This window comes from Somniosus microcephalus, chromosome 2 (genome assembly GCF_052327205.1).
Source record: "Somniosus microcephalus isolate GS21.2 chromosome 2, FLI_Smic_1.0, whole genome shotgun sequence".
Lineage (NCBI taxonomy): Eukaryota > Metazoa > Chordata > Chondrichthyes > Squaliformes > Somniosidae > Somniosus > Somniosus microcephalus.
In genome coordinates, this window is record NC_140988.1 from 15,416,284 (window position 1) to 15,442,033 (window position 25,750).

Below are 25,750 nucleotides of genomic sequence, written 5' to 3' on the forward strand. Positions count from 1 at the left end.
GCCTGGATGAGTGCCACTCCAACAACACTCAAGAAGCTCGACACCATCCAGGACAAAGCAGCCCGCTTGATTGGCACCCCATCCCCCCACCTTAAACATTCACTCCCTCCACCACCGGCGCACCGTGGCTGCAGTGTGTACCACCTACAAGATGCACTGCAGCAACTCGCCAAGGCTTCTTCGGCAGCACCTCCCAAACCTGTGACCTCTTCCACCTAGAAGGACAAGGGCAGCAGGCGCATGGGAACACCACCACTTCCAAGTTCCCCTCCAAGTCACACACCATCCTGACTTGGAAGTATATTGTCGATCCTTCATCGTCGCTGGGTGAAAATCCTGGAACTCCCTCGCTAACAGCACTGTGGGAGTACCTTCACCACACGGACTGCAGCGGTTCAAGAAGGTGGCTCACCACCACCTTCTCAAGGGGCAATTAGGTATGGGCAATAAATGCTGGCCTTGCCAGCAACACCCACATCCCATAAACAAATAAAAAAAATATTGAGACTGGAGGTCCAAAATAGAGGTGTTCCATTTTCCAGCAATGGCAACCACATTGTGATGATGATTCGAAGAAAATCACTGAAGTAGATTGAGGGGAAAAGAAAGCTCTTCATTGCAATCATTTGTCAGATTTGTTGAGCGAATTTGCTGTTGTTAAAGTGTCATCTCCCTGTTCCCTCATACATTACCAGCTTGGCATTTCTACGGCATGCAAAGGGCATACAATCTCAAAGAGCAGAGAATTCTGCTCAGCAAATATTATAAAATCAGATGAACCCTCACGGGCCTCACTATAAAGAATGGGGTTTTTTTTGCAGTACAATCAGCATCTCACTGTACATAGGCTTTGCCTTCAGTTGCATGGAGTAAAAGATAGATTCAATTTGATCACTAACTACTTTTTTCTGCTCTATTTAGCATTTACACTTTCACCAGATGGCAAAACTCATCTGCTTTGTGAGGCTTCTTCTTGTGACATCATGCACAGCATATTAAAAAAAAATGTAGCAATTAAAATTGCCATCAAAATACTACTGGAATAGAACACAATTATTTAAAAGGGATTTTTTTATTGTTTGAACATGGTATCAAAAGAAAAAAAAGAAAGACTTGCATTTATATAGCGCCTTTCATGACCTCAGGACATCCCAAAGCACTTTACAGCCAATGAAGTACTTCTGGAGTGTAGTCACTGTTGTAATGTAGGAATCGCGGCAGCCAATTTGTGCACAGCGAGCTCCCACAAACAGCAATGTGATAATGACCAGATAATCTGTTTTTATTATGTTGATTGAGGGATAAATATTGGCCAGGACACAGGGGATAACTCCCCTGCTCTTCTTCGAAATAATGCCATGGGATCTTTTATGTCCACCTGAGAGAGCAGGCGGCACCTCCAACAGTGCAGCACCCCCCTCAGCACTGCACTGGAGTGTCAGCCGAGACTTTTGTGCTCAAGTCTCTGGAGTGGGATTTAAACCCACAGCTTTCTGACTCAGGCGAGGGTGCTACGACTAAGCCACCGCTGACATCAGGGGAAAAAACAGCAAGTAATTCAAGTCTTGTGGAAATGTCCATTTTCCAGTGTACACTTTTTCTATTTACTATTATCAAGGGACAACATAAAATCCTCAAAACCTTTCAGAACGCTGGACAGGTTTCTTAATAGTATTCAGATGAAATGCTACATTAATAACAAACTCACCAAACAGCACAGAAAGGAAATGTGTTAAAATATACGTAGATGTGTACTGCTGTTCATTTCTTAATCTGAAAGGTTTTAAAATACAGCTATAATCTTCAATACATGGCAGCAAGGCAAAACGTTCCACAGTCAAAACACATGTCAGATTGCTGACGAGCCAAGAATATGAACCATGCCTTTCAACAGCTCATCTAAGGTGCTGCTTGAGAATGATGTATTTTATCGATGGCGGGAGAGGGGGGCGAGCAGAGCGAGAGAAGCCGATTGTCCCAAAGGGGGTTTGGAGGCCGAGAGATGAAAGTCTTTCACATTAACAAATCAGAAGGCACGTCTGCCTTTCCGAGATAGGGACGCAGGGGAGAAGCTCTCAGCCGGAGTCATTGCAATCTGTTCAAGCGCCACACTCTGAGCCTTTCAATGCTTGTTTCAGCTCTGGGCTGCGTCCAGCTCAACCAAAGCCTTGATCAAGCAGTGATGTACTGAAAGACTGGAGGATTATTTTCTTGTTTTTTCTGGCAAAAAAAAAATAACAAAACAAAAACCAGACGGTGAGCTTGTGGAGTCGGTTTGCATTTGCGGGTGTGTGTGGGAGGGTAGATGATTTGTCTTTTTTTTTTATTGTGAAGACTACTTATTGTGTGATCTCTCTCTCTCTTCCTCTCTCACTCAGAGACCAAAGAGTGACAATGGATGTTTTCATGAAGGGACTGTCCAAAGCCAAGGATGGGGTAGTGGCAGCTGCGGAAAAAACGAAGCAGGGAGTTGCAGAGGCAGCAGGAAAGACAAAGGATGGAGTGCTCTATATGGGTAGGTGGAAACAATTAAGCTTCAAATAACACGGTGGGGGTTTTAAAATAAAAATGTGTATGTCTGGCGTGGAAAGAGTGCGCCATTTATTCATCCATTCAAGAATCTCGGGGGGGAGAGAACCCTTGTGGGATGTGGAATTAGCTGGAGGATCAAGTGAAACCTCTTTTCGCCTCTATGACTAGAATTAGGGGACGGTAGTTTGGAATAATGTGGAGAGCGACGCTGTTTGTAACGCGGTGGAAAATGATTGGGAAAGAGCATCAAGTGTGTTTGGAATGGGAAGGAAGAGAGAGGGGGAAAAAAAACCCAGAGCAACCCAGTTGAGAGTTTATGGGGTAATTATAAGGGGAGGGGGGGAATTGTCTTTTAAAAACAAAAACAAATCCAGCACTTGATTTTTGTCTGGAGATTTCATTCAGCGAGGAGGGGGAGGGAGGGAGTGAGTCCCAAGGTCATTGAGCTTCTGATTTGTGAACATCTTCTCATTATAAAGGAAAACTGGAAGTGTGAATGTGAGTTACAGAAATTGACAGCGAGCAGTGATTATTCGGTTCTTCAATACGGGATTAAAAAAAAACATTTACTTTTTGCATTTAATTAAAAAAAAATATATCCCTGGATTTAAATACAAAGTTGAAAAAAAAATTCTCCCACATTCATCTCGGAGCTGTGAATCTGAGCGATCTGGGTGTTTTAACACCGTTTGCCAACTGTCCCGCGATAATCCGGAACAAGTTGGGGGGGGGTGGGGGGGAGAGAGAGAGGATTCCGGGGAAGGGGGGGGGGTTCCTCCTGGATCAGTGTAACAATGGCGTGTTTAACCCCTTGCTGACTTGCATCGTTGTGTGTTTGCTGTTTTGCTGACCCGAAACCAATCGCCTCCCTGAAACCCCCCCGGGACCCACCACATCCCCGCCCACCGGGGGGTCGGTGCCAAAACACCTGTCCATTCCGGGGAAACGACGCCCTGTTTTTGGTTGATGGCCTGGGACTGCCAGCCAATGCTTGGCACCCTACCAGCTCTTGCTTGCCTCTCACCAGAGCCCTTTGGGATCCTGAATGGGGGGAGAAAGGGGAAGGGGAGGGGGCAGATTTGCTGCTGTGATTTGTGACATCTTCCCAAAACGTGGAATTTTATTAACCGGGTTTTCCTTTTTTTCTTAAAATGTATTTATTTCCAGGCTCCAAGACTAAAGAAGGTGTGTTTCATGGAGTTTCCTCAGGTATCAGTGGTTAATAGCATTCTATATCTCATCGTTTGTCTGTGCTCGTCTCTTTGTCCACGTTTGTGTCTGCCTGCCTGTTTCTAGATGTGTTAGGAACAAGAGGAGGCCATTCAGCCCCTCCAGCCTGTTCTGCCATTCAATGAGATCATGGCTGATCTGTATCTTAACACCATCTACCCGCCTTGGTTCCGTAACCCTTGCCTAACAAAAATCTAGCAATCTCAGTTTTAAAATTCCAATTGACCCCCCCCCAGCCTCAACAGCTTATTGGAGGAGAGAGTTCCAGATTTCCACCACCCTTTGTGTGAAGAAGTGCTTCCTGACATCACCCCTGAACGGCCTGGCTCTAATTTTAAAGGTTATGCCCCCTTGTTCTGGACTCTCCGACCAGAGGGAATAGTTTCTCTCTAGCTCTACCCTATCAAATCCGTTAATCATCTCAAACACCTCAATTAGTTCATCCTTAATCTTCTACACTCGAGGGAACACCAGCCTAGTCTGTGCAACTAGCCCTCATAATTTAACCCTGTTGGCCCCATGTTCATGCCTTCAAAAGGTCAGATTTTAACTTCTTGCAGACATGTTTGAGCTTTGCTTTGATGCACAATCTCGGGTGGGAAATGACCAAATTGACTGGACTAGCAAGCGGTGTGTGAGCACCTTGTACCCACTGCAGTATTGCTGCAGCAGGTGTGAAGCGAGGTTTAAAAAGTTCAGTTTGACCACCTGAGGACACGTCAAATGTCATTTTGAACCTCTGTACTGTGAGGAGAGCCCCCACTGTTCCCCTTGGTCCTTCACTAGCATTGTGTGACCCATGAAGTAAGGTGGGAGGAGGCTCGTGTGGGGCATAAGCACCTGTTGGGCCGAGTGGCCTGTTTTTGTGCTGTAAAAATCTACGTAAAGCAGGGCACCATCAAGATTGGTCAGATTAGAAGAGAACACAATGTAGAGCAAGTCATGGTACAATGCGAGAGAACAGTGAGGAGCCAGCAGTATAACTTGGCTCGGCAGAGTGCTCACAGGTGCAAATGTACTTATAATTGCACCCTAAATGTTACATCTTGCGGTTTATTGTTTATGTTTCATATCACAACTCCCTGAGTCAATTTCTTGAAGTAAGTACAAAGTAAGTAGGAACAAATTGGTAAAAGGCAAGTTCAAAAACACATCTTCACACACAGCGTAATTCATTTGTTTGGTTTGGTCTTTTCAGATGATGACTAGATTCCAAAACTCGGAAACTATAAAATAGGCAGTTGGATACTGTGATGGGGGGACTGGGGGTCACTGACGGGGGGTCTGGGGGTCACTGTGATGGAGGACTGGGGGTCACTGTGATGGGGGACTGGGGGTCACTGATGGGGGACTGGGGGTCACTGATGGGGGACTGGGGGTCACTGTGATGGGGGACTGGGGGTCACTGTGATGGGGGACTGGGGGTCACTGTGATGGGGGACTGGGGGTCACTGTGATGGGGGACTGGGGGTCACTGTGATGGGGGACTGGGGGTCACTGTGATGGGGGACTGGGGGTCACTGTGATGGGGGACTGGGGGTCACTGTGATGGGGGACTGGGGGTCACTGATGGGGGACTGGGGTCACTGATGGGGGACTGGGGGTCACTGTGATGGGGGACTGGGGGTCACTGTGATGGGGGACTGGGGGTCACTGTGATGGGGGACTGGGGGTCACTGTGATGGGGGACTGGGGGTCACTGTGACGGGGGACTGGGGGTCACTGATGGGGGACTGGGGGGTCACTGTGACGGGGGACCTGGGGGTCACTGATGGGGGACTGGGGGTCACTGATGGGGGACTGGGGGTCACTGATGGGGGACTGGGGGTCACTGATGGGGGACTGGGGGTCACTGTGATGGGGGACTGGGGGTCACTGTGATGGGGGACTGGGGGTCACTGTGATGGGGGACTGGGGGTCACTGTGATGGGGGACTGGGGGTCACTGTGACGGGGGACTGGGGGTCACTGTGACGGGGGACTGGGGGGTCACTGTGATGGGGGGACTGGGGGTCACTGATGGGGGACTGGGGGTCACTGTGATGGGGGACTGGGGGTCACTGTGATGGGGGACTGGGGGTCACTGTGATGGGGGACTGGGGGTCACTGTGATGGGGGACTGGGGGTCACTGTGATGGGGGACTGGGGGTGACTGTGATGGGGGACTGGGGGTCACTGTGATGGGGGACTGGGGTCACTGTGATGGGGGGACTGGGGGTCACTGTGATGGGGGACTGGGGGTCACTGTGATGGGGGACTGGGGCTCACTGTGATGGGGGGACTGGGGGTCACTGTGATGGGGGACTGGGGGTCACTGTGATGGGGGACTGGGGGTCACTGTGATGGGGGACTGGGGGTCACTGTGATGGGGGACTGGGGTCACTGTGATGGGGGACTGGGGGTCACTGATGGGGGACTGGGGGTCACTGTGATGGGGGACTGGGGGTCACTGATGGGGGACTGGGGGTCACTGTGATGGGGGACTGGGGGTCACTGTGATGGGGGACTGGGGGTCACTGTGATGGACTGGGGGTCACTGATGGGGGACTGGGGGTCTCTGTGATGGGGGACTGGGGGTCACTGTGATGGGGACTGGGGGTCACTGTGATGGGGGACTGGGGGTCACTGTGATGGGGGACTGGGTCACTGATGGGGGACTGGGGGTCACTGTGATGGGGGACTGGGGGTCACTGTGATGGGGGACTGGGGGTCACTGTGATGGGGACTGGGGGTCACTGTGATGGGGGACTGGGGCTCACTGACGGGGGGACTGGGGCTCACTGTGATGGGGGACTGGGGGTCAATGTGATGGGGGACTGGGGGTCAATGTGAAGGGGGACTGGGGGTCACTGTGATGGGGGACTGGGGGTCACTGACGGGGGACTGGGGTCACTGTGACGGGGGACTGGGGGTCACTGTGACGGGGGACTGGGGGTCACTGTGATGGGGAACTGGGGGTCACTGTGATGGGGGACTGGGGGTCACTGATGGGGAACTGGGGGTCACTGTGATGGGGGACTGGGGGTCACTGATGGGGGGACTGGGGGTCACTGATGGGGGGACTGGGGATCACTGATGGGGGGACTGGGGGTCACTGTGATGGGGGAACTGGGGATCACTGTGATGGACTGGGGGTCACTGTGATGGGGGAACTGGGGGTCACTGTGATGGGGACTGGGGGTCACTGTGACGGGGGGGACTGGGGGTCACTGATGGGGGACTGGGGGTCACTGACGGGGGGACTGGGGGTCACTGATGGGGGGACTGGGGGGTCACTGTGATGGGGGAACTGGGGGTCACTGATGGGGACTGGGGGTCACTGTGATGGGGGACTGGAGGTCACTGACGGGGGGACTGGGGGTCACTGTGATGGGGGGAACTGGGGGTCACTGTGATGGGGGAACTGGGGGTCACTGTGATGGGGAACTGGGGGTCACTGTGATGGGGAAACTGGGGTCACTGTGATGGGGGACTGGAGGTCACTGACGGGGGGACTGGGGGTCACTGTGACGGGGGGACTGGGGGTCACTGTGACGGGGGGACTGGGGGTCACTGTGACGGGGGGGACTGGGGGTCACTGTGACGGGGGGACTGGGGGTCACTGACGGGGGGACTGGGGGTCACTGTGACGGGGGACTGGGGGTCACTGTGATGGGGGACTGGGGGTCACTGTGATGGGGGACTGGGGGTCACTGTGATGGGAGACTGGGGGTCACTGTGATGGGGGACTGGGGGTCACTGACGGGACTGGGCGTCACTGTGATGGGGGACTGGGGGTCACTGTGATGGGGGGACTAGGAGTCACTGATGGGGGGCCTGGGGGTCACTGACGGGGGGGTCTGGGGGTCACTGATGGGGGGGGTCTGGGGGTCACTGTGAAAGGATGAGCGAGATGAGCTGAATGAGGTTGCTTCATTTGCACGTTCCTTGTGATCCTTGTAATAATATTGTTTGAAGCATAGTTGTGTTAAAAAGGAGCAAGTGTTTTTTGGGGTGTTGTTATATCCATGACGTTTCTGGTCAATTTCTACATGTAGCAATTTGCCATGTGTGTACCACAACTTGCATAAAAAACTGTTGTAAACAGCGAAAGCGCCAGGCTCTAAGTACGGAGGAGTCTGTCAGTGAATGTGTGTCAAACAGACTGCAGGGAGCTGCATCAGAGTCACACAGTTTGATTCACTCTCTGATCATTTCCCTTCCCATTTTTAGTTTGAGTCCTGCACCTTATTTTCTCTTGTGGTATAGTTTCCCAAGGCTTTAACAGACCTCCGGTTCCTCATTCAACAGACTTTTTTTTTAGCCTGGGCACTGAATATCAATGGGTTGGCTTCACAGCCAATTAAGCACACACTTGGTTATCAACAGCCCTCACTGGATAGTAATCAAGGTAGAAACCTTGAGCAATAATTTCTTGACGTGGCGGTGATGGGGGGCAGCACCGAGGGCCCCACAGCAGATGTTTGCCTGACTCGTAACCTTCTTTTCCCCTGTTGCTGCTCATCTGCTGCCACCCCCACTTGTATCGTTACACTGGTACCTGGTGTTTCATCAGCTTCTGCCTCCTGACTGCTCCTGCCTGATTTTCTTTCCCCGCCCCCCCTCCCCCCCACCACCAAATTGTATGTTTCTGTGCTGGCGTTTGCAGAGGCTGAAGTGCTTGATGGGTGCGCATGTGAGGGAGCTGCTTCCTGTCCTTCCCTAGTGCCCGCATGTCCGCCCGTGTTAGCATTGGGTATGTGACCGATTGCTGTGCAGTGTAGCGAGGCCAGTACCGTTCCTTGCAGTGGATGGGTAGATATGGCAGCCTGTAACTGAGAGTTGGGTGCTGGCAAGCAGGCAAAGCTGAAGTGAAGCCTTGTCTTGGGCCAGTACCAGCAAGCTCTCTCTTGCCCACTCCCTTGATGGCCTCCACGGCAATCGCTTCGAGGGCGTGTAGGTTAGTTGGTCCACCCCCAGCATGACTTCTCCCAAGAGCAGCAAGACCTGGACCACATTCCGGCTTGGGCTGATAAGTGGCAAGTAACATTCGTGTCACACAAGTGCCAGGCAGTGACCATCTCCAACAAGTGAAAGTCTCACCACCTCCCCATGACATTCAATGGCATTCACCAGACGGACTGCAGTGGTTCATGAAGGCAGCTCACCACCACCTTCTCAAGGGCAATTAGGGATGGTAATAAAGCTGGCCTTGCCAGTGATGCCTACTTCCTGTGAATTTAAAAAAAAGAATGATTGTGGGTCTTCTCCTACAGAAACACAGCAAACAGGTATGTCCTGTCCACAAAAAGCAGGACAAATCTGATCCGGCCAATTACCGCCCCATCAGTCTACTCTCAATCATCAGCAGAGTGATGGAAGGTGTCATCAACAGTGCTGTCAAGCAGCCCTTACTCACCAATAACCTGCTCACTGATGCCCAGTTTGGGTCCCACCAGGACCACTCGGCTCCCGATCTCATTACAGCCTTGGTCCAAACATGGACAAAGGAGCTGAATTCCAGAGGTGAGGTGAGAGTGACTGCCCTTGACATCAAGGCAGCATTTGATCGAGTGTAGCATCAAGGAGTCCCAGTAAAACTGAAGTCAGTGGGAATCGGGGTGGGGGAGGGAAACTCTCCACTGGCTGGAGTCATACCGAGCACAAAGGAAGATGGCTGTGGTGGTTGGAGGTCAATCACCACAGCCCCAGGACATCGCTGCAGGAGTTCCTCAAGGCAGTGTCCTAGGCCCAACCGTCTTCGGCTACTTCTTCAATGACCTTCCCTCCATCATAAGGTCAGAAGTGGGGATGTTCGCTGATGACTGCACAATGTTCAGCGCCATTCACAACTCCTCAGATAATGATGCAGTCCATGCCCGCATGCAGCAAGACCTGGACGAAATTCAGGCTTGGGCTGATAAGTAGCAGCTAACATTCGGGCCACACATGTGCCAGGCAATGACTATCTTCAACAAGTGAGCGTCTAACCACCACCCCTTGACATTCAAAGGCATTACCATCGCTGAATCCCCCGCCATCAACATCCTGGGGGTCACCATTGACCAGAAACTTAACTGGACCAGCCACATAAATACTGTGGCAACAAGAGCAGGTTAGAGGCTAGGTATTCTGTGGCGAGTGTCTCACCTCCTGACTCCCCAAAGCTGTTCCACCATCTACAAGGCGCATGTCAGGTGTGTGATGGAATACCCTCCACTTGCCTGAATGAGTGCAGCTCCAACAACACTCAAGAAACTCAACACCATCCAGGACAAAGCAGCACGCTTGATTGGCACCCCATCCACCACCTTAAACATTCACTCCCTCCACCACTGGCGCACCATGGCTGCAGTGTGTACTATCTACAAGATGCACTGTAGCAACTCGCCAAGGCTTCTTCGGCAGCACCTCCCAGACTCGCGTCATTTTCCACTTAGAAGGACAAGGGCACCACCACCTGCAAGTTCCCCTCCAAGTCACACACCATCCTGACTTGGAAATATATCGCCATTCCTTCGTTGTCACTGGGTCAAAATCCTGGAACTCCCTCTGTGAGTACCTTCACCACACGGACTGTGGCGGTTCAAGAAGGCGTCTCACCACCACCTTCTCAAGGGCAACTAGTGATGGGCAATAAATACTGGCCTTGCCAGCGACGCCCACATCCCATGAATGAATAAAAAAAATTGAAGCCCCAGGTGCAGTCCTAAGCTCAGCCTATATGCCACCTGCAGTGAAAGGAAGAGTAGGGAACATGCAAGAAGTTTTCAGGAGGCAAAGTGAAGTGGGTGAGAAAACATGCAACACTCAACAGGAGTGAAAGGAATGTCTTTGCTTTGGTTTTCCACCAAGTTGGAACTGAAGTTGCAACTTCACTGAGATGCAATTGTGATGGAGTTTGGGGGGGGGGTGGGGGTGCGAAGAGCGAAAGATGTGAGGGTTGGAGCCAACACCTTGTGGCAACTAGCCATCGGCTGAGTGAGCAAGCAGGAACTGTGCGACAAAAACAAAGCATTTCTACCTTGTTTTGATCTGGTAGCTGTCCCCTTAAATCAGGGACAATACATGTGATTATTTTTTTAAAAACTAACTGCCTCAACCTATTTTATTATCTATGTTTTAGAAATTTGCTCTCTAGGAATACATTTGAGAGGTAGCCTAATAAAGATTTTCAAATATGTACAGATTTTTGTATGACGTGAATGTTTATGAATAGGACAGCCTATTACTTTGTTTCAATGAGGCAGTCAGTTGTGAATATATAATAAACATTAGCAACAGCTCAAGAGTTCTAAATAGGAGCAACCAATCAATTGTCTTAAATCAAACAAACAGATTTTGGATTGCTCCCACAGAGGAGTTGCAGTAAGGAGTATTGAATATAATCGTTTTTGAAGAGCTACAAATTAACATTAGATTTGAAACCTTTCGTTGTTTTCCCCTTCAAGGAGACAGATCATACAATTTCTACTGTAAGTATTTTATTATATATTCACTTGCTTTTTGTTAAATTTGCTTAATAGCTTAAAATTAAAACGAGAATCATAGGTGGTTACAGCATGGAAGAAGGCCATCCGGCCAGTCGAGCACGTGCTGGCTCTCAGCTAGTCCCACTCCCCCGCCCTTTCCCCGTAGCCCTGCAAATTTCTTTCCTTCAGATACTTATCTAACTCACTGTTGAAAGCTGTGATTGAATCTGCCTCCACCACCCTCTCAGGCAGTGCATTCCAGATCTTAACCACTCGCTGCGTAAAAATTCATGAAGCCCAGGATCCCGTATGCCTTTTTAACTACTTTCTCAACCTGCCCTGCCACCTTCAACGATTTGTGCACATATACCCCCAGGTCTCTCTGTTCATGCACCCCCTTCAGGATTGTACCATTTAGTTTATATGTCCTCTCCTCATTCTTTCCACCATAATGTATCACTTCACACTTTTCTGCGTTAAATTTCATCTGCCACGTGTCCGCCTATTTCACCAGCCTGTCTATGTCTTCCTGAAGTCTATCACTCTCCTCCTCACTGTTCACTATACTTCCAAGTTATGTGTCATCTGCAAATTTTGAAATTGTGCCCTGTACACCCACGTCCAAGTCATTAATATATAACAAGAAAAGCAGTGGTACTAGTACCGACCCCTGGGGTACACCACTGTATACCTTCCTCCAGTCTGAAAAACAACCGTTCACCACTACTCTCCGTTTCCTGTCACTTAGCCAATTCCATATCCATGCTGCCACTGTCCCTTTTATTCCATGGGCTTCAACTTTTCTGGCAAGCCTATTATGTGACACTTTGTCGAATGCCTTTTGGAAATCCATGTACACCACGTCAACTGCATTACCCTCATCAACCCTTTCTGTTACCTTATCAGAAAACTCAATCAAGTTAGTTAAACACGATTTGCCTTTAACAAATCCGTGCTGGCTTTCCTTAATTAATCCACACTTGTCCATGTGGCTGTTAATTTTGGCTCTGATTACTGTTTCTAAAAGCTTCCCCACTACCGAGGTTAAACTGACTGGCCTGTAGTTGCTGGGTTTATCTTTACACCCTTTTTTGAACAATGGTGTTACATTTGCAATTCTCAAGTCCTCTGGCACCACCCCCATATCTAAGGAGGATTGGAATATTATGGCCAGCACCTCCGCGATTTCCACCCTCAATTCCCTTAGCATCCTAGGATGCATCCCATCCGCTCCTGGTGACTTAGCTACTTTAAGTATAGCCAACCTTTCTAATACCTCTTTATCAATTTTTATCCTATCAAGTATCACCACTACCTCCTCCTTTACTATGTCTATGATAGCATCCTCTACCTTGGTGAAGACAGATGCAAAGTACTCGTTTAGTACCTCAGCCATACCCTCTGCCTCCATGCATAGGTCTCCTTTTTGGTCCCTAATTAGCCCCTCCCCTCCCCTTGCTACCCTTTTACTATTTATATGCCTTTTGAAGACTTTTGGATTACCTTTTATGTTGGCTGGCATTCTATTCTCATACCCTCTCTTTACCCCTCTTATTTTCTTATTCACTTCACCTCTGACCTTTCTATATATAGCCTGATTCTCAGATGTATTTGCAAACTGACATCTGTCATAGGCACTCTTTTTCTGCTTCATCATATTCTCTATCTGTTTCGTCATCCAGGGAGCCCTGACTTTAGTTGCCCTGCCTTTCCCCCTAGTGGGAATGTACCTCAAATGTACCTGAACTATTTCCTCTTTAAAGGCAGCCCATTGTTCCATTACAGTTTTGCCGGCCAGTCTTTGATTCTAATTCACCCGGGCCAGATCCGTTCTTGTCCCACTGAAATTGACCTTCCCCCAGTTAAACATTTTTACTCTAGATCGCTCCCTGTCCTTTTCCGTAGCTAATCTAAACCTTATGATACTATGATCACTATTCCCTAAATGTTCACCTACTGACACTTGCTCCACTTGACCTACCTCATTCCCCAGAACCAGATCCAATAATGCCTCCTCCCTCGTCGGGCTGGAAACATACTGATCAAGAAAGTTCTCCTGAACACACTTCAGAAATTCTTCCCCTTCACTGCCCTTAGCACTATTACAGTCCCAGTCTATATTAGGATAGTTGAAGTCCCCCATTATTACTACTCTATAGTTCTTGCACCTCTCTGTAATTTCTCTGCAAATTTGCTCCTCATCTTTCCCACTATTTGATGGTCTATAGAATACACCTAGTAGTGTAATGGCACCTCTATTATTTCTTAACTCTAGCCATAGCGATTCTGTCCTTGACCCCTCCAAGACATCCTCTCCAGCACTGTAACATTCTCCTTAACCAATACTGCCACACCACCTCCTATTTTTCCTTCCCTATCTTTCCTGAACACTTTATAACCAGGAATATTTAATATCCAATCCTGCCCTTTTTTGAGCCAGGCCTCAGTTATTGCCACAACATCATATTCCCATGTGGCTATTTGTGCCTGCCGTTCACTTGCCTTGTTTACTACGCTTTGTGCGTTCACATACATACACTGTAAACCCATCTTAAACCATTTTGTATTCTCTCCTAGTTTGACCCCTCCCCCCCAATACCTTACTATTTCTTACTTTAGTGTTCTCTGCCTCTCCCAATCCTTTGAGCAGGTTATTTCCCCTTTCTAATGTTACATCCTGGTGCCCATCCCCCTGCCAAATTAGTTTAACCCCTCCCCAACAGCAATAGCAAATCTCCCCGCGAGGATATTGGTTCCGGCCCTATTGAGGTGCAACCCGTCCGGCCTGTACAGATCCCACCTCCCCCAGAACCAGTCCCAATGCCCCAGGAATCTAAAGCCCTCCCTCCTGCACCATCTCTTCAGCCACACATTCATCTGCTCTATCCTCCTATTTCTATACTCACTAGCGCGTGGCACCGGGAGTAATCTGGAGATTACTACCTTTTGAGGTCCTGCTTTTTAATCACTTTCCCAGCTCCCTGAAATCTGCCTGCAGGACCTCATCCCTCTTTCTACCTATGTCACTGGTACCGATATGGACCACGACCTCCTGCCTCAGAATGTTCTGCAGCCGCTCGGTGACATCCTAGACCCTGGCACCAGGGAGACAACGTACCATCCTGGAGTCACGTCTGCAGCCACAGAAACACCTGTCTGCTCCCCTAACTATTGAATCCCCTATCACTATTGCTTTCCCACTCTTCTTCCTCCCACACACCGCCCCCCCCCCCCCACCCCCGGTCCCCGCCGTACAGCTGAGCCACCCGTGGTGCCGCAGACTTGGCTCTGGCTGTACTCCCCAGAGGAACCATCGCCCCAGTACTCAGAATCCAATACTGGTTGGAGAGCGCGATGCACTTGGGACTCCTGCACTACCTGCCTGGTCCTCCTCTTCTGCCTGGTGGTCATCCATTCCCTTTCTGCCTGCACACTCTTCACCTGCAGGGTGACCACCACCTGAATCATGCTATCCACGAAGCTCTCAGCTTCGCGGATGCATCGCAGTGACGCCAGCTGCTGCTCAATCTCCAAAACCCGGAGCTCGAGCTCCTCCAGCTGACGACACTTCCTGCACACGTGGTTGTCCAGGACACGGGAAGCATCCTGGAGACCCCACATGGCACAGGATGTGCATTCCACGGGACTGAGCTGCCCCGCCATGCCTTTACTTAATAGACTATTAACTAGAAACACTTACCAGCTACTCACCAATCAGCACCTTCCCTGGTTGTGACATCACTTTAGCAGTTTTGCAGTTGCAGCTGTTGTTGTTGTTGGTTTCGCTGGAGGTCCTCCACCTCCTCGCTGCCGCCACTACTCAGGTCTGCGTTCTCTCAGGTCCTCCCGCTCAATTTATACTCCCGCCGTCCTGTGACATCACTCCTTGTTTCTTTTTAAGCCTCCTCTCGGCTCCCTTTATGCCTCCGCTTCTGCCGCTCCTGCTCGTGTCCACACTGTGTCTAGGACTGATTTAATGTTCTATCACTTGTCCAAGAGTAATTTCAGTAGCTTCAAGATAATTACGAGACGAGGGTTTTCTGTTTGTTGTTCCGTGCATGTTAACCAACAGTTATCTTAATATTGAGGCTAATGAAGTCCCTCATGAAGGCCTAGGGTGTTTGGACTCGCCTAGGAGAGTGATTTACGATACAGAGCCAAAAAAAATCTCGCTAAAGAAGGTAGCATAGACTGAAAAATGTAACACACAGTACCGGCATTCCTTCCCTCTCAGTAGGCATTTATTGAAGTGTTCCTTGGCAGAACCCTTCCTCAGTCCTGAGAACTTTTTGTCTATTAGTTTCCATGACCCATGGCTGTGTTAGACTGCATTTTTTTTTTATTCGTTTATGGGATGTGGGCATCGCTGGCAAGGCCAGCATTTATTGCCCATCCCTAATTGTCCTTGAGAAGGTGGTGGTGAGCTGCCGCCTTGAACCGCTGCAGTCCATGTGGTGAGTTCCAGGATTTTGACCCAGTGACGATGAAAGAACGGCCGATATATTTCCAAGTCAGGATGGTGTGTGACTTGGAGGGGAACTTGGAGGTGGTGGTGTTCCCACGTGCCTACTGCCCTTGTCCTTCTAGGTGGAAGAGGTCGCGGGTTTGGGAGGTGCTGCCGAAGAAGCCTTGGCGAGTTGCTGCAGTGCATCTTGATTCTTTGCCACCTCCTGCTGCACGGTTGAAGAAGATGGCCACTTCCCTGTGTGCCACCTTCTCCAGCAGGACCTCCTGCTGCTCTCCAGTGAAGGGAGAACTTCTGGTTCTGAAGTAGGCAGTTCTCCCTGAAGAGGGCAGCACCTCCTGCCACCTTTACAGAGGCTCCACCAATAGCTCCACTTTTTTTAAAAGTGCGGCAGCCCTTTAAGAGCTGCTGCACTTTGGATTCCACCCCCCGCCTCCCCACCCCCCCCCCCCCCACCCCCCCCAAAATGTCACCCATTTTTTTGGGGCCCATTCGCAGAATTCTATTTCCCAAAAGTTGAATGCAAAAATGACAATTTCACAAGTTAGTTAACGAATGCTTACGCAAATACTGGCACAAACGTCACTTGAGACTGTGGCCTATGAACAAATATATGAACAGAAATGTGATGAAAATAAGAAGCTGCATCGGAAAGAACAGGGAATTTATTTCACTTATTGTGAAAGACGGGTGAACCCCACATTCCTTGTTGCAGTTCTTTCACGCATGAAATAAACTCAATATTGCAGCCTTCATGGTAGGTTTTCCGTCATTTAATTCAAAATTTCTCCTCGAGTGTATTCAAAGCCCAGAAAATGGGAAGTGGTAACCTTTATCCACCTCTACTTCTCTAATATCCAGTAGAGTATTGAAGTTGAATTCAGTGACGTGTTAAAGATTGACTATGGGAGAATGATGAATTGGGTTTAGGAACATCATGTTCAATGAAGCACTAGACATCCATTTCTGCGCTGAAAGGAACCTTACAGGAAAACAAGGTTTTCTGGGAAAAAAAGCCTTTCAAATAGCAACTAATAACAGATTGGCCAACGAAAATCCTGTTCGTTTTTTTTAGGGGGGGGGGGGGGGGGGAAACGAGACTTTTATATCAGCATATATTATATGAACGAGTATTGCTGGTGAAGAGATTAAAAACCAAAATTGCTTCACTCACATCTCCTCCCCCTAACTGCCTGAGATGTCACAGAAAGCTTGCTGATGTGTATCAAGTTCTAACAATATTACTATGCGCAAGGGAGAGTGCCAGAGCATAAAAGACAGAGAATGAGGTGTGTTCAGAGCTTCCTGCACTGTTGCAAATTAATTGCATCCTGCTTCTGAAAGAGATCAGGTGGAGTGTTGTCAGGGAGATACTGGGCAAATATGGCCACAGCTTGGGGATGAACAGTATTTTTTTCTCTTCCAGAAAATTAGACTTGAGTTCAAATTCCGGAGTGAATCTCTGAGGAAAATTCCAATATTCGCCGTACTGCCGTGTTGCTTATAGCTCAACGTTGCTATTTTGTTCAGTTGCCTGATGCATAAAATAGATGTACAAGCAGTGAATTTATTTTTCTAAATGAGGGAAAGGGAGGGAGGCGAGTCCTGCTGCTTTCCTTGATAAATCCACATTCTAATTACCTGCCAGAATTTACATGGAGAGGGCTTTGTGCAATGCATTGTCTCATTGCGCAGTCTCCTAGTACCGATCTAAACGTCTGACATAAATTAACTGCACACTCCAACAAAGATTGACTTCATTATATGTTGCTTGTGTTGTACTTAACTTCCTTTCTGTGTCTAGTGTACACGTTAAGACCAACATTTGAGACTCTTTATTTTATTCATTCATGGGATGTGGACGTCGCTGGCGTTGCTAGCATTTATTGCCCATCCCTAATTGCCCGAGAAGGTGGTGGTGAGCCACCGCCTTGAACCGCTGCAGTCCGTGTGGTGAAAGGTGCTCCCACAATGCTGTTAGGGAGGGAAGTCCAGGATTTTGACCCAGTGACGACGAATTAACGGCCGATATATTTCCAAGTCAGGATGATGTGTGACTTGGAGGGGAACTTGCAGGTGGTGGTGATCCCATGCGCCTGCTGCCCTTGTCTGGGAGGTGCTGCCGAAGAAGCCTTGGCGAGTTGCTGCAGTGCATCTTGTAGATGGTACACACTGCAGCCGCAGTACGCCGGTGGTGAAGGGAGTGAGTGTTTAAGGTGGTGGATGGGGTGCCAATCAAGCGTGCTGCTTTGTCTTGTAGGTGTTGAGTTTCTTGAGTGTTCCCATGCGCTTGCTGCCCTTGTCCTTCTAGGTGGTAGAGGTCGCGGGTTTGGGAGGTGATTATCTGCCAATTTCCATAATCCATCAGAAGATCCCATCATTATGGTGGATGCTGGAGGTTCTTGTCTGTATATGTAATAATTAAGGCAATGATAAATCATGATCCCGATTTCTGCTTGGAATGCTGGCCATTCTCAGCGTGTGGGCTGAGCTGGGCACGGAGCGATTTCTGAGCAAAGCCTCCTGAAATTGAGCAACTACTCGCCTGACGAGGTCCAAAGATTGTGGGTTTCTATGTGAGATGAGTATAATCCGTTTTCAATGAGTTTGAGCATGATTACAGGACGCTCCACTGTTCTTCATATTGGATCAGCTATCTCTTTCAATTCAATTTGCTCATGTTAGTTTCTATCAGGCTGTAAGTAGTGGATAGGGAACCACTGCTGACATTTAGGAAGAATCAATTAACAATGCCAATAATGGGGCTGAAATATCTGTCTTCACTAATTTCAAGACCTCCCGATGTCCCAAAGCACTTTACATCCAATGAAGTACTTTTGAAGCATAGCCACTGTTGTAACGTGGGAAACGCGGCAGCCAATTTGCGCACAGCAAGCTCCCACAAACAGCAATGTGATCATGACCAGATAATCTGTTTTTGTGATGTTGATTGAGGGATAAATATTGTCCAAGACACGAGGGAGAACTCCCCTGCTCTTCTTCAAAATAGTGCCATTGGATCTTTCATGTCCACCGAGAAGGGCAAACAGGGCCTCGCTTTAATGTCTCATCCGAAAGACGGCACCTCCGACAGTGCGGCACTCCCTCAGCACTGCACTGGAGTGTCAGCCTAGATTTTTGTGCTCAAGTCTCTGGAGTGGGACTTGAACCCACAACCTTCTGACTCAGAGGCGAGAGTGCTGCCCACTGAGCCACGGCTGACACAAAGTTAATATGAATTAAAAATGGCAACCACTTTTTAAATCACATCTATTTTTTCACAAAAATTAGCATAGACATGAACTTTGGCCTCAATGTGTGCGGATACTTTCTGCTTTAGTTACAGGAAGATAAGTCTCCAAATCATTGTTGCATGAGATAATCCTACAAATCATTAGCCACACAGAATGCTCAGTTATATTTCTGGGTCAGTTGAGTATAAGTTGAAGATGTCAAGCTAAAACTACACAGTTCCCTGGTAGGACTTCACCTTGTTTAGTTTTTGGCTAACAAGGCACAAGAGAAACATTGAAGCAAAGGTGATGGTGTAGAGAAGAGCCACAACGCTGATTCCTGGGCTGGAATTTTAATCTGGAGGCAGGTCGGGAGTGGGCAGGGGGGTGGGGGGTGGTGGTGAGGTGGGGGGATGAGGCTAGAAAACGGTCGGGAATCCCGGGAGAACAGGTTTCTGCAGTGCGCCTGATTAGCATTTAAAAGCTGTTTCACGCCCGCAGCCAGCCAGATGGAGAAGCTGGTAAGTGGAAAGGCGCTTAACTCCTGGACCCAGCAGTTCTCACCTTCCCTTAGCTGGCGGGTTCCCCGAGGCCTGCGAAACCCGACCAGCCAGAGTTAAATCTGTAATGGTGGATCACCGTGCGGCATGCCAGTCTCATTATTATAGTATTTAAATGGGCAAACCGCCTCCTGTGAACAGTTTGGCTGCCCACCCTGTCCCGCCTCTGTTAAAACTGGAAGTAGGCGGGTTGGGGTCGGGATTCCGTTTTCTAACTCTTTATCCTCCCACCCGACCCCCAACCTGTAATGTATATACCTTTAAGGGGGGAACTATCTTTTACAGCTCATGTATACTGCAGTACCGGCAGTGACCACACCTGTCTATAGCACTGAGTAGTAATCTGTACAGATCAGTTCCAGTGTGAGCCACGTTGAGTAAACACCTGTTGTACCGTTCTCCTGTAGTCTGTGTCTTATTATACACGGACACAACACAACCCACCCATTTTGGGGGGGAAAAAATTCCTCCCCTGGTGTCAAAAGGTTGAGTTACAAGGAAAGACTGCGAGAAAGCAGCCTCTTTTGCCTTGAAAGGAAATGATCGAAGGGGCACCTTGCATATATTGAAGTGAACAGCATAGGTATGGTTCATATGGTGGACTTTTCAGGCTATAGCAACACTGGAACAAGGCAGCCTGGTTAAAGCTGGTCAAGGGGAAACGTTTGAGATGGCTATCTGAAAGTACTGCTTCAAGGCTAAAGGGATCAAGGGATATGGGGAGAAGGCAGGGACAAGGTACTGAGTTTGGATGATCAGCCATGATCTCATTAAATGGCGGAGCAGGCTCGAGGGGCCGAATGGCCTTCTCCTGCTCCTATCTTCTATGTTTCTCTGTTTCATACTCAGAGTGGCCAACACGTGGAATGGTCTTTGGGTAGAGTAGCAGAGGTGGAAGCTTAAACTTGTTCAAGAGACTGTTCGATAAAGGCACTGCAGGTCCTTTATTCTGGATGGATGAGCTAGTCGTGGGAACAAACAGTATCCTACCACTTTGCAGCACCGCATGTTGGGAGCTAATGCAATGTGCTAGCATGTTGCACCTAATTTCTAGGCTTTTAATGATTAAATCAACTATGGATAAATCTATACTTAGAATCGTAGGCACCATTGTGCCTCTGCCAGCTCTTTGAAAGAGCGATCCAGTTAGTCTCACTCCCCTGCGCTTTCGCCATTGCCCTGCAAGTTTTTCCACTTCTCAAGTATTTATCCAATTCCCTTTTGAAAGTTATTATTGAAATTGCTTCCACCGCCCTTTCAAGCAGTGCACCTTTTCATCATAACTCGCTGCAATTTTTTTTTCCCTTGTGTTGCTTCGGGTTTTTTTTGCCAATTACCTTAAATCTCTCTCTTCTCTGGTTACCAGCCTTCCTGCCACTGGAAACAGTTTCTCGTTACTCTTATCAAAACCCTTCATGATTTTGAGCACTTCTTTCAAATCTCCCTTTAATCTTCCCTGCTCTAAGGAGAACAACCCCAGCTTCTCCAGTCTCTCCACGTAACTGAAGTCTTTCATCCCTGGTACCGTTCTAATAAATCTCCTCTGCACCTCTCTAAGGCCTTGACATCCTTCCGAAAGTTTGATGCCCAGAATTGGCCACAATACTCCAGTTGCAGTGTTGATCTACACATTATCACGGAGGGTTTTGATAGAGTAAATAAGAAGGAACTGTTTCCAGTGGCAGAAGGGTTGGTAACTTGCCCTAGATTTACCTTGTTTGTAAATTTATGGAAGGATTTTTACTTCACCATAAAGCAAATTTTCCATTGTTGATTAGTTACTACCAAAGGAGAAGAACATGATGATCAAGGATAAATCATTGTTCTCTTATATTCAAAATCCTAGTGGAGTCAAGGCCCAGTAGTCACTGACATTTGTTTAGATCAGGCTTGGGTAGACTGAATTCCGTGAACCAGTTCCTGGGATTGGCATGACGCAACAAAGCTCCCTTTTCCCAGAGACAGAATTGTAGACCACAGAAAACTGGCAGCCGTTATGTCCAGCTTGCCTTTTCTTAAAAATAAAATTGTCTGTTATCTCTACGATGTGCTGTAATCTTGTCCTAAGCTGTTGAGACTTCAGCCCATCTGTTCAATTGGCTTTGAGAAGGGGAGACGAAGCAGCAAAGGAATGTATCTCAACCTAGTGCCAGCTTAGCTGGACTTCCTGCCCCTGCCTTACCGTTAGAAAGAAAGAAAACTTAAATTTATACAATTCTTTCACAACCTCAGCGCATTCCAAAGTGCTTCACAGCCAGTGTAGTTACTGTGGTAATGTAGGAAAACATGGCAGCCAATTTGCACACAGCAAGGTGCCACAAATAGCAATTAAATAAATGATCAGATTGTCTGTTTGATGATGTTGGTTGAGGGATAAATGTTGGGCAGGATGATTGGGTGCCGCTACTAGGCGGAAATAAAAAGAAGACTGAAGATAAATGGAATGGTTTTGAATAGAATTGGTGGCTGTGCCTTTGGCTGCCAAGGCCCGAGGCTCTGGAATTCCCTCCCTAAACCTCTCCGCCTCTCTCTCCTCCTTTAAGATCCTCCTTAAAACCGACCTCTTTGATCAGGCTTTGGGTCACCTTTCCTAATGTCACCTTACGTGGCTCGGTATCAAATTTTGTTTCATCTTGCTCCTGTGAAGCGCCTTGGGACGTTTTGCTATGTTAAAGGTGCTATATAAATGCAAATTGTTCTTGGTTAGAGTATTGGTAAAATATTCTAATCTGGCAATTGCAACCCCTCTTAAAAATGAACCAAGCAGATGAATGGTTTGTGGCAGGTACTTGGTGTCTGTGCTGTTTGCTGTATAGATTGGAAAGGATGACCCTTCTTTGAACTGTGAGTTTCTAATCGGTCAGAACATCCCTTGTGGTTTTTCTTTGTCAGTGGCTGAGAAGACCAAAGAGCAGGCATCTCTAGTCGGAGGAGCCGTGGTGACTGGGATGTCCACAGTCGCTCAGAAGACCGTGGAAGGAGCTGGAAACATAGCAGCCGCTACCGGACTGGTGAAGAAGGAGCAATTGGTGAAACAGGTTAGCTTTTCAAAATTCATTTCATTTTTTTCCTCCCCAAGGCTATTATATTATTATCCATAAGACACCCACCTCCCTTAATTCTGTCTGGACATTGATAAATGATCCTTTTTGCATCGCATTGGGAATGAGTGTTTGACGCCATCATCAGCTGAACATAATCTTCTGGCTTTGCAGAGACTTGAATGGCCACAGGCTACAAGGGAATAATAGACAGAATGGTTATATTAAAAACCGTTTCCTGAGCGTGAGAGAGTGCGGAAGCTCAGTAAAGCTGAGAATATTAACATGAAAATGCAGCAATAGGTTTGTTATTTTGAACTTTTGCATGCATTAGACCATCTCTCGGGGAAATATTCAGCTCCTTGGTCTGGCATTAGCAAGCGAGCAGTGCTTGAGCAGCAGTCGCTTTAGTCTAATTGTGCTCTTCTTCAGTTCGAATCCGCCCTGGGAGATTTGAAAACTTCGAATAGAGAAAAGCGCCCGCCATCAGCAGTGTGTAGTGAATAAGTCAATGTGAGCTCTGAAAATAGGATCCCTTTCGAGTCAGCAAGGACTTACGGCACAGCAGCAGTGCTTAAACTTTCATGGTAAGACCCTTGAGGATGAACACCTGAACAGAATTCAGAACCTGAATTGGGAGATTCCCACAGAATTCAGAACCTGAATTGGGAGATTCCCACAGAATTCAGAACCTGGAGTGGCTTGTATTGGGGTTTATATTCTGAATACCTGATTCAGGTTAAGGTGAGTCCTGTGAAAATAATGGGAACACGCCTTGTTCCTGGCTTTTGGGAAAGACTGCTTCCCCAAACCATACAGGAGAACCTTCCTGCCCTCACTTCTTAAATACAGGTTTCTACTAGTTGATCATGGATGCCCTTGCTACTTGCAGGAGATGGTTGAGGAAAGCTCCCGCCTGCTGTCCCCATGTGAAAATATAAGGGGTTAAATGTCTCTTTAACAGAATCGATTCTGATGCAGAAACGGTTTATACTTGCAGCAAAAGCGAGCAATGTTTTGGGGTAAACAAGGAGGCGTTCAGTCTCAAAGAAAAAACTTTCAGTAGCCCACAGTTAGCCCCTGAATAGTGCACAAGGCACACATGACAGCTAGAATTTCCAAAACACAAACCGGTATAATTTATAACGGTAAGTTTTCCAGGATTGGAGAATTTTAGCTGTGAGGAAAGATTATATAGGCTGGGGTTTGCTGTCTTTGGAACAGAAGTGGTTGATGCAAGATTTAATTGAGGTGTATAAAATTATGAGGGGCCTAGATAGAGTGGATAGGAAGGACCTATTTCCCTTAGCAGAGAGGCCAATAACCAGGGGGCATAGTTTTCAAATAATTGGTCGAAGGTTTAGAGGGGAGTTGAGGAGAACTTTTTTCACCCAGAGGGTGGTGGGGGTCTGGAACTCACTGCCTGAAAGGGTGGTAGAGGCAGAAACCCTCATCACATTTAAAAAGTACTTGGATATGCACTTGAAGTGCCGTAACCTACAGGGCTACGGACCAAGAGCAATGAAGGTGGGATTAGGCTGGATAACTATTTTTCGGCCGACACAGACACGATGGGCCGAATGGCCCCCTTCTGTGCTGTAAATTTCTATGATTCTATGATGACAAGCGGGCAGTGAAATAAGGAGCCAAAAGAGAAGTGCACCATCCTTTCTGTAATCAGCAACTATTCACCACAGTGGATGGTATTGTAATTTATGAAATGTGTGCCGGAATATACTTAAAAACAAAATGGCATCTCTCTTCACCTCTTTCCCCCCATAGTAATGCTATCGTAAAAAGTTACAGCAGAGAAAGGAGGCCATTCATGCCCCTGTGGTGCTACTAACTCTTCAATAGAACTATGTATTCAGTAAAACTTGCATTTGTACACTGCCCCTCATGACTTCAGGACATCCCAAAGTGCTCTTCGGCTAATTAAGTATTTTTCAAGCGTAGTCACTGTTGGAATGTAGGGGAAATGCAGCAGTCCATTTGCTCAGAGCCAGGTCCCACAAAGAGCAATGAGATAATGACCAGATAATCTGTTTTAGTGATGTTGGTTGAGGAATAAATGTTGGCCAGGACACCGGGGAGAACTCCCCTGCTCTTCTTCGAAATATTGCCAGGGGATCTTTTAGGTCCACCTGAAAGGGCAGACGGGGCCTCGGTTTAACGTCTCATCCGAAAGTCGGCACCTCCGACAGTGCAGCGCTCCCTCAGTACTGCACTGGAGTGTCAGCCTGGATTTTGCGCTCGAGTCTCTGGAGTGGACCCACAACCTTCTGAATGGGAGGCAAGAGTGCTACCATTGAGCTAAAGCTGACAGACTTGCAGATAAATAAGTTATGATGGGTTTGGGGCTAAGGCTGAAATCTGCTAATAGTTGCAGCAGGACAACTACAGTTAGTGTGTGCAGAGTCCAGTATATTGACCCGATATTGCCCAAGATTGCAAGGTCTAGTCCTCCTAAAGTCATTAGAGAATGATCCCTGCGCACATTGGCCCAGGTGCAGGAAGTGGGACTGAAGTGTATGCAAGATCTGTTTACATGGGTTACTCAGTTGTGGGACACAAATTATTCCAGCCTTTAGAAAGCTTGAACATAGATATTAAATATTTTGTCAGTCTTTCCAAAAAAAAGCTAACAGACCATAAGGAACGCAAACCCAGTGGAAAGGTATGGAGTTTGTAGGCAAGCGCTTGATCCCTGATGAAGTGGGCATGAAGTAGGGGCAATGAGGGTTTACCCTGTGTGGCACTGCAGGGCACCCTTCCTATAAAAGATGGCAACGCACCAATCCTAACAGGAAGTGGCAGCCAGTCTCAGTGCTGTGTACAGTACATACAGGACCTGGGAATAGATGTGGGAGAAGATAGCATCCTGAAAGGACCCTAGCAAGTTAAGACTGTCCACTGGTACCGTGTATCAGGTAGGTAGCCCAAGATTGCAGGCCACTAACAATATTGGGCCTGTTCCACATTTACTGCTCACCCATGCAAAGTTCACACGCAGACTTCCAGCTCTTTCATTGCATCCCACGCATGCCCATACTTCAGCCGGGCACACATTCAAGCTGCAACTTACAGTTGAAATCCTCGTCACACCCAGATCAAACCATTGTAAGACCACTGCATGATGCCTAGGATGGGTTTCACGGTGGCGGCCATCAGTGACTCCCCTTCAACTGTGGGGGGGGGGACGGAAATGCCCCAGTGCAGTGAGGCGTGGGCAGCTGTGT

At 48.1% G+C, this 25,750-nt stretch overlaps 1 protein-coding gene across 4 annotated transcripts in view; it reads left to right on the forward strand.

Annotated features, from left to right (window-relative positions):
- The first annotated feature begins 1,979 nt into the window (after positions 1-1,979).
- LOC147122554 (alpha-synuclein-like) overlaps positions 1,980-25,750 on the forward strand; it is a 126,695-nt gene continuing 102,924 nt past the window's right edge. Inside the window, exons 1-4 of one of the 4 annotated variants that reach the window (XM_086003440.1) lie at positions 1,980-2,256; positions 2,379-2,515; positions 3,700-3,717; positions 22,363-22,508. In XM_086003440.1, coding sequence (XP_085859566.1) covers positions 2,395-2,515; positions 3,700-3,717; positions 22,363-22,508 — 285 coding nt within the window. In that variant the 5' untranslated portion in view covers positions 1,980-2,256; positions 2,379-2,394. Of the gene's footprint in view, positions 2,257-2,378; positions 2,516-3,699; positions 3,742-22,362; positions 22,509-25,750 lie in introns of all 4 variants that reach the window. The other 3 variants (XM_086003421.1, XM_086003432.1, XM_086003447.1) reach the window with 3 other exon arrangements.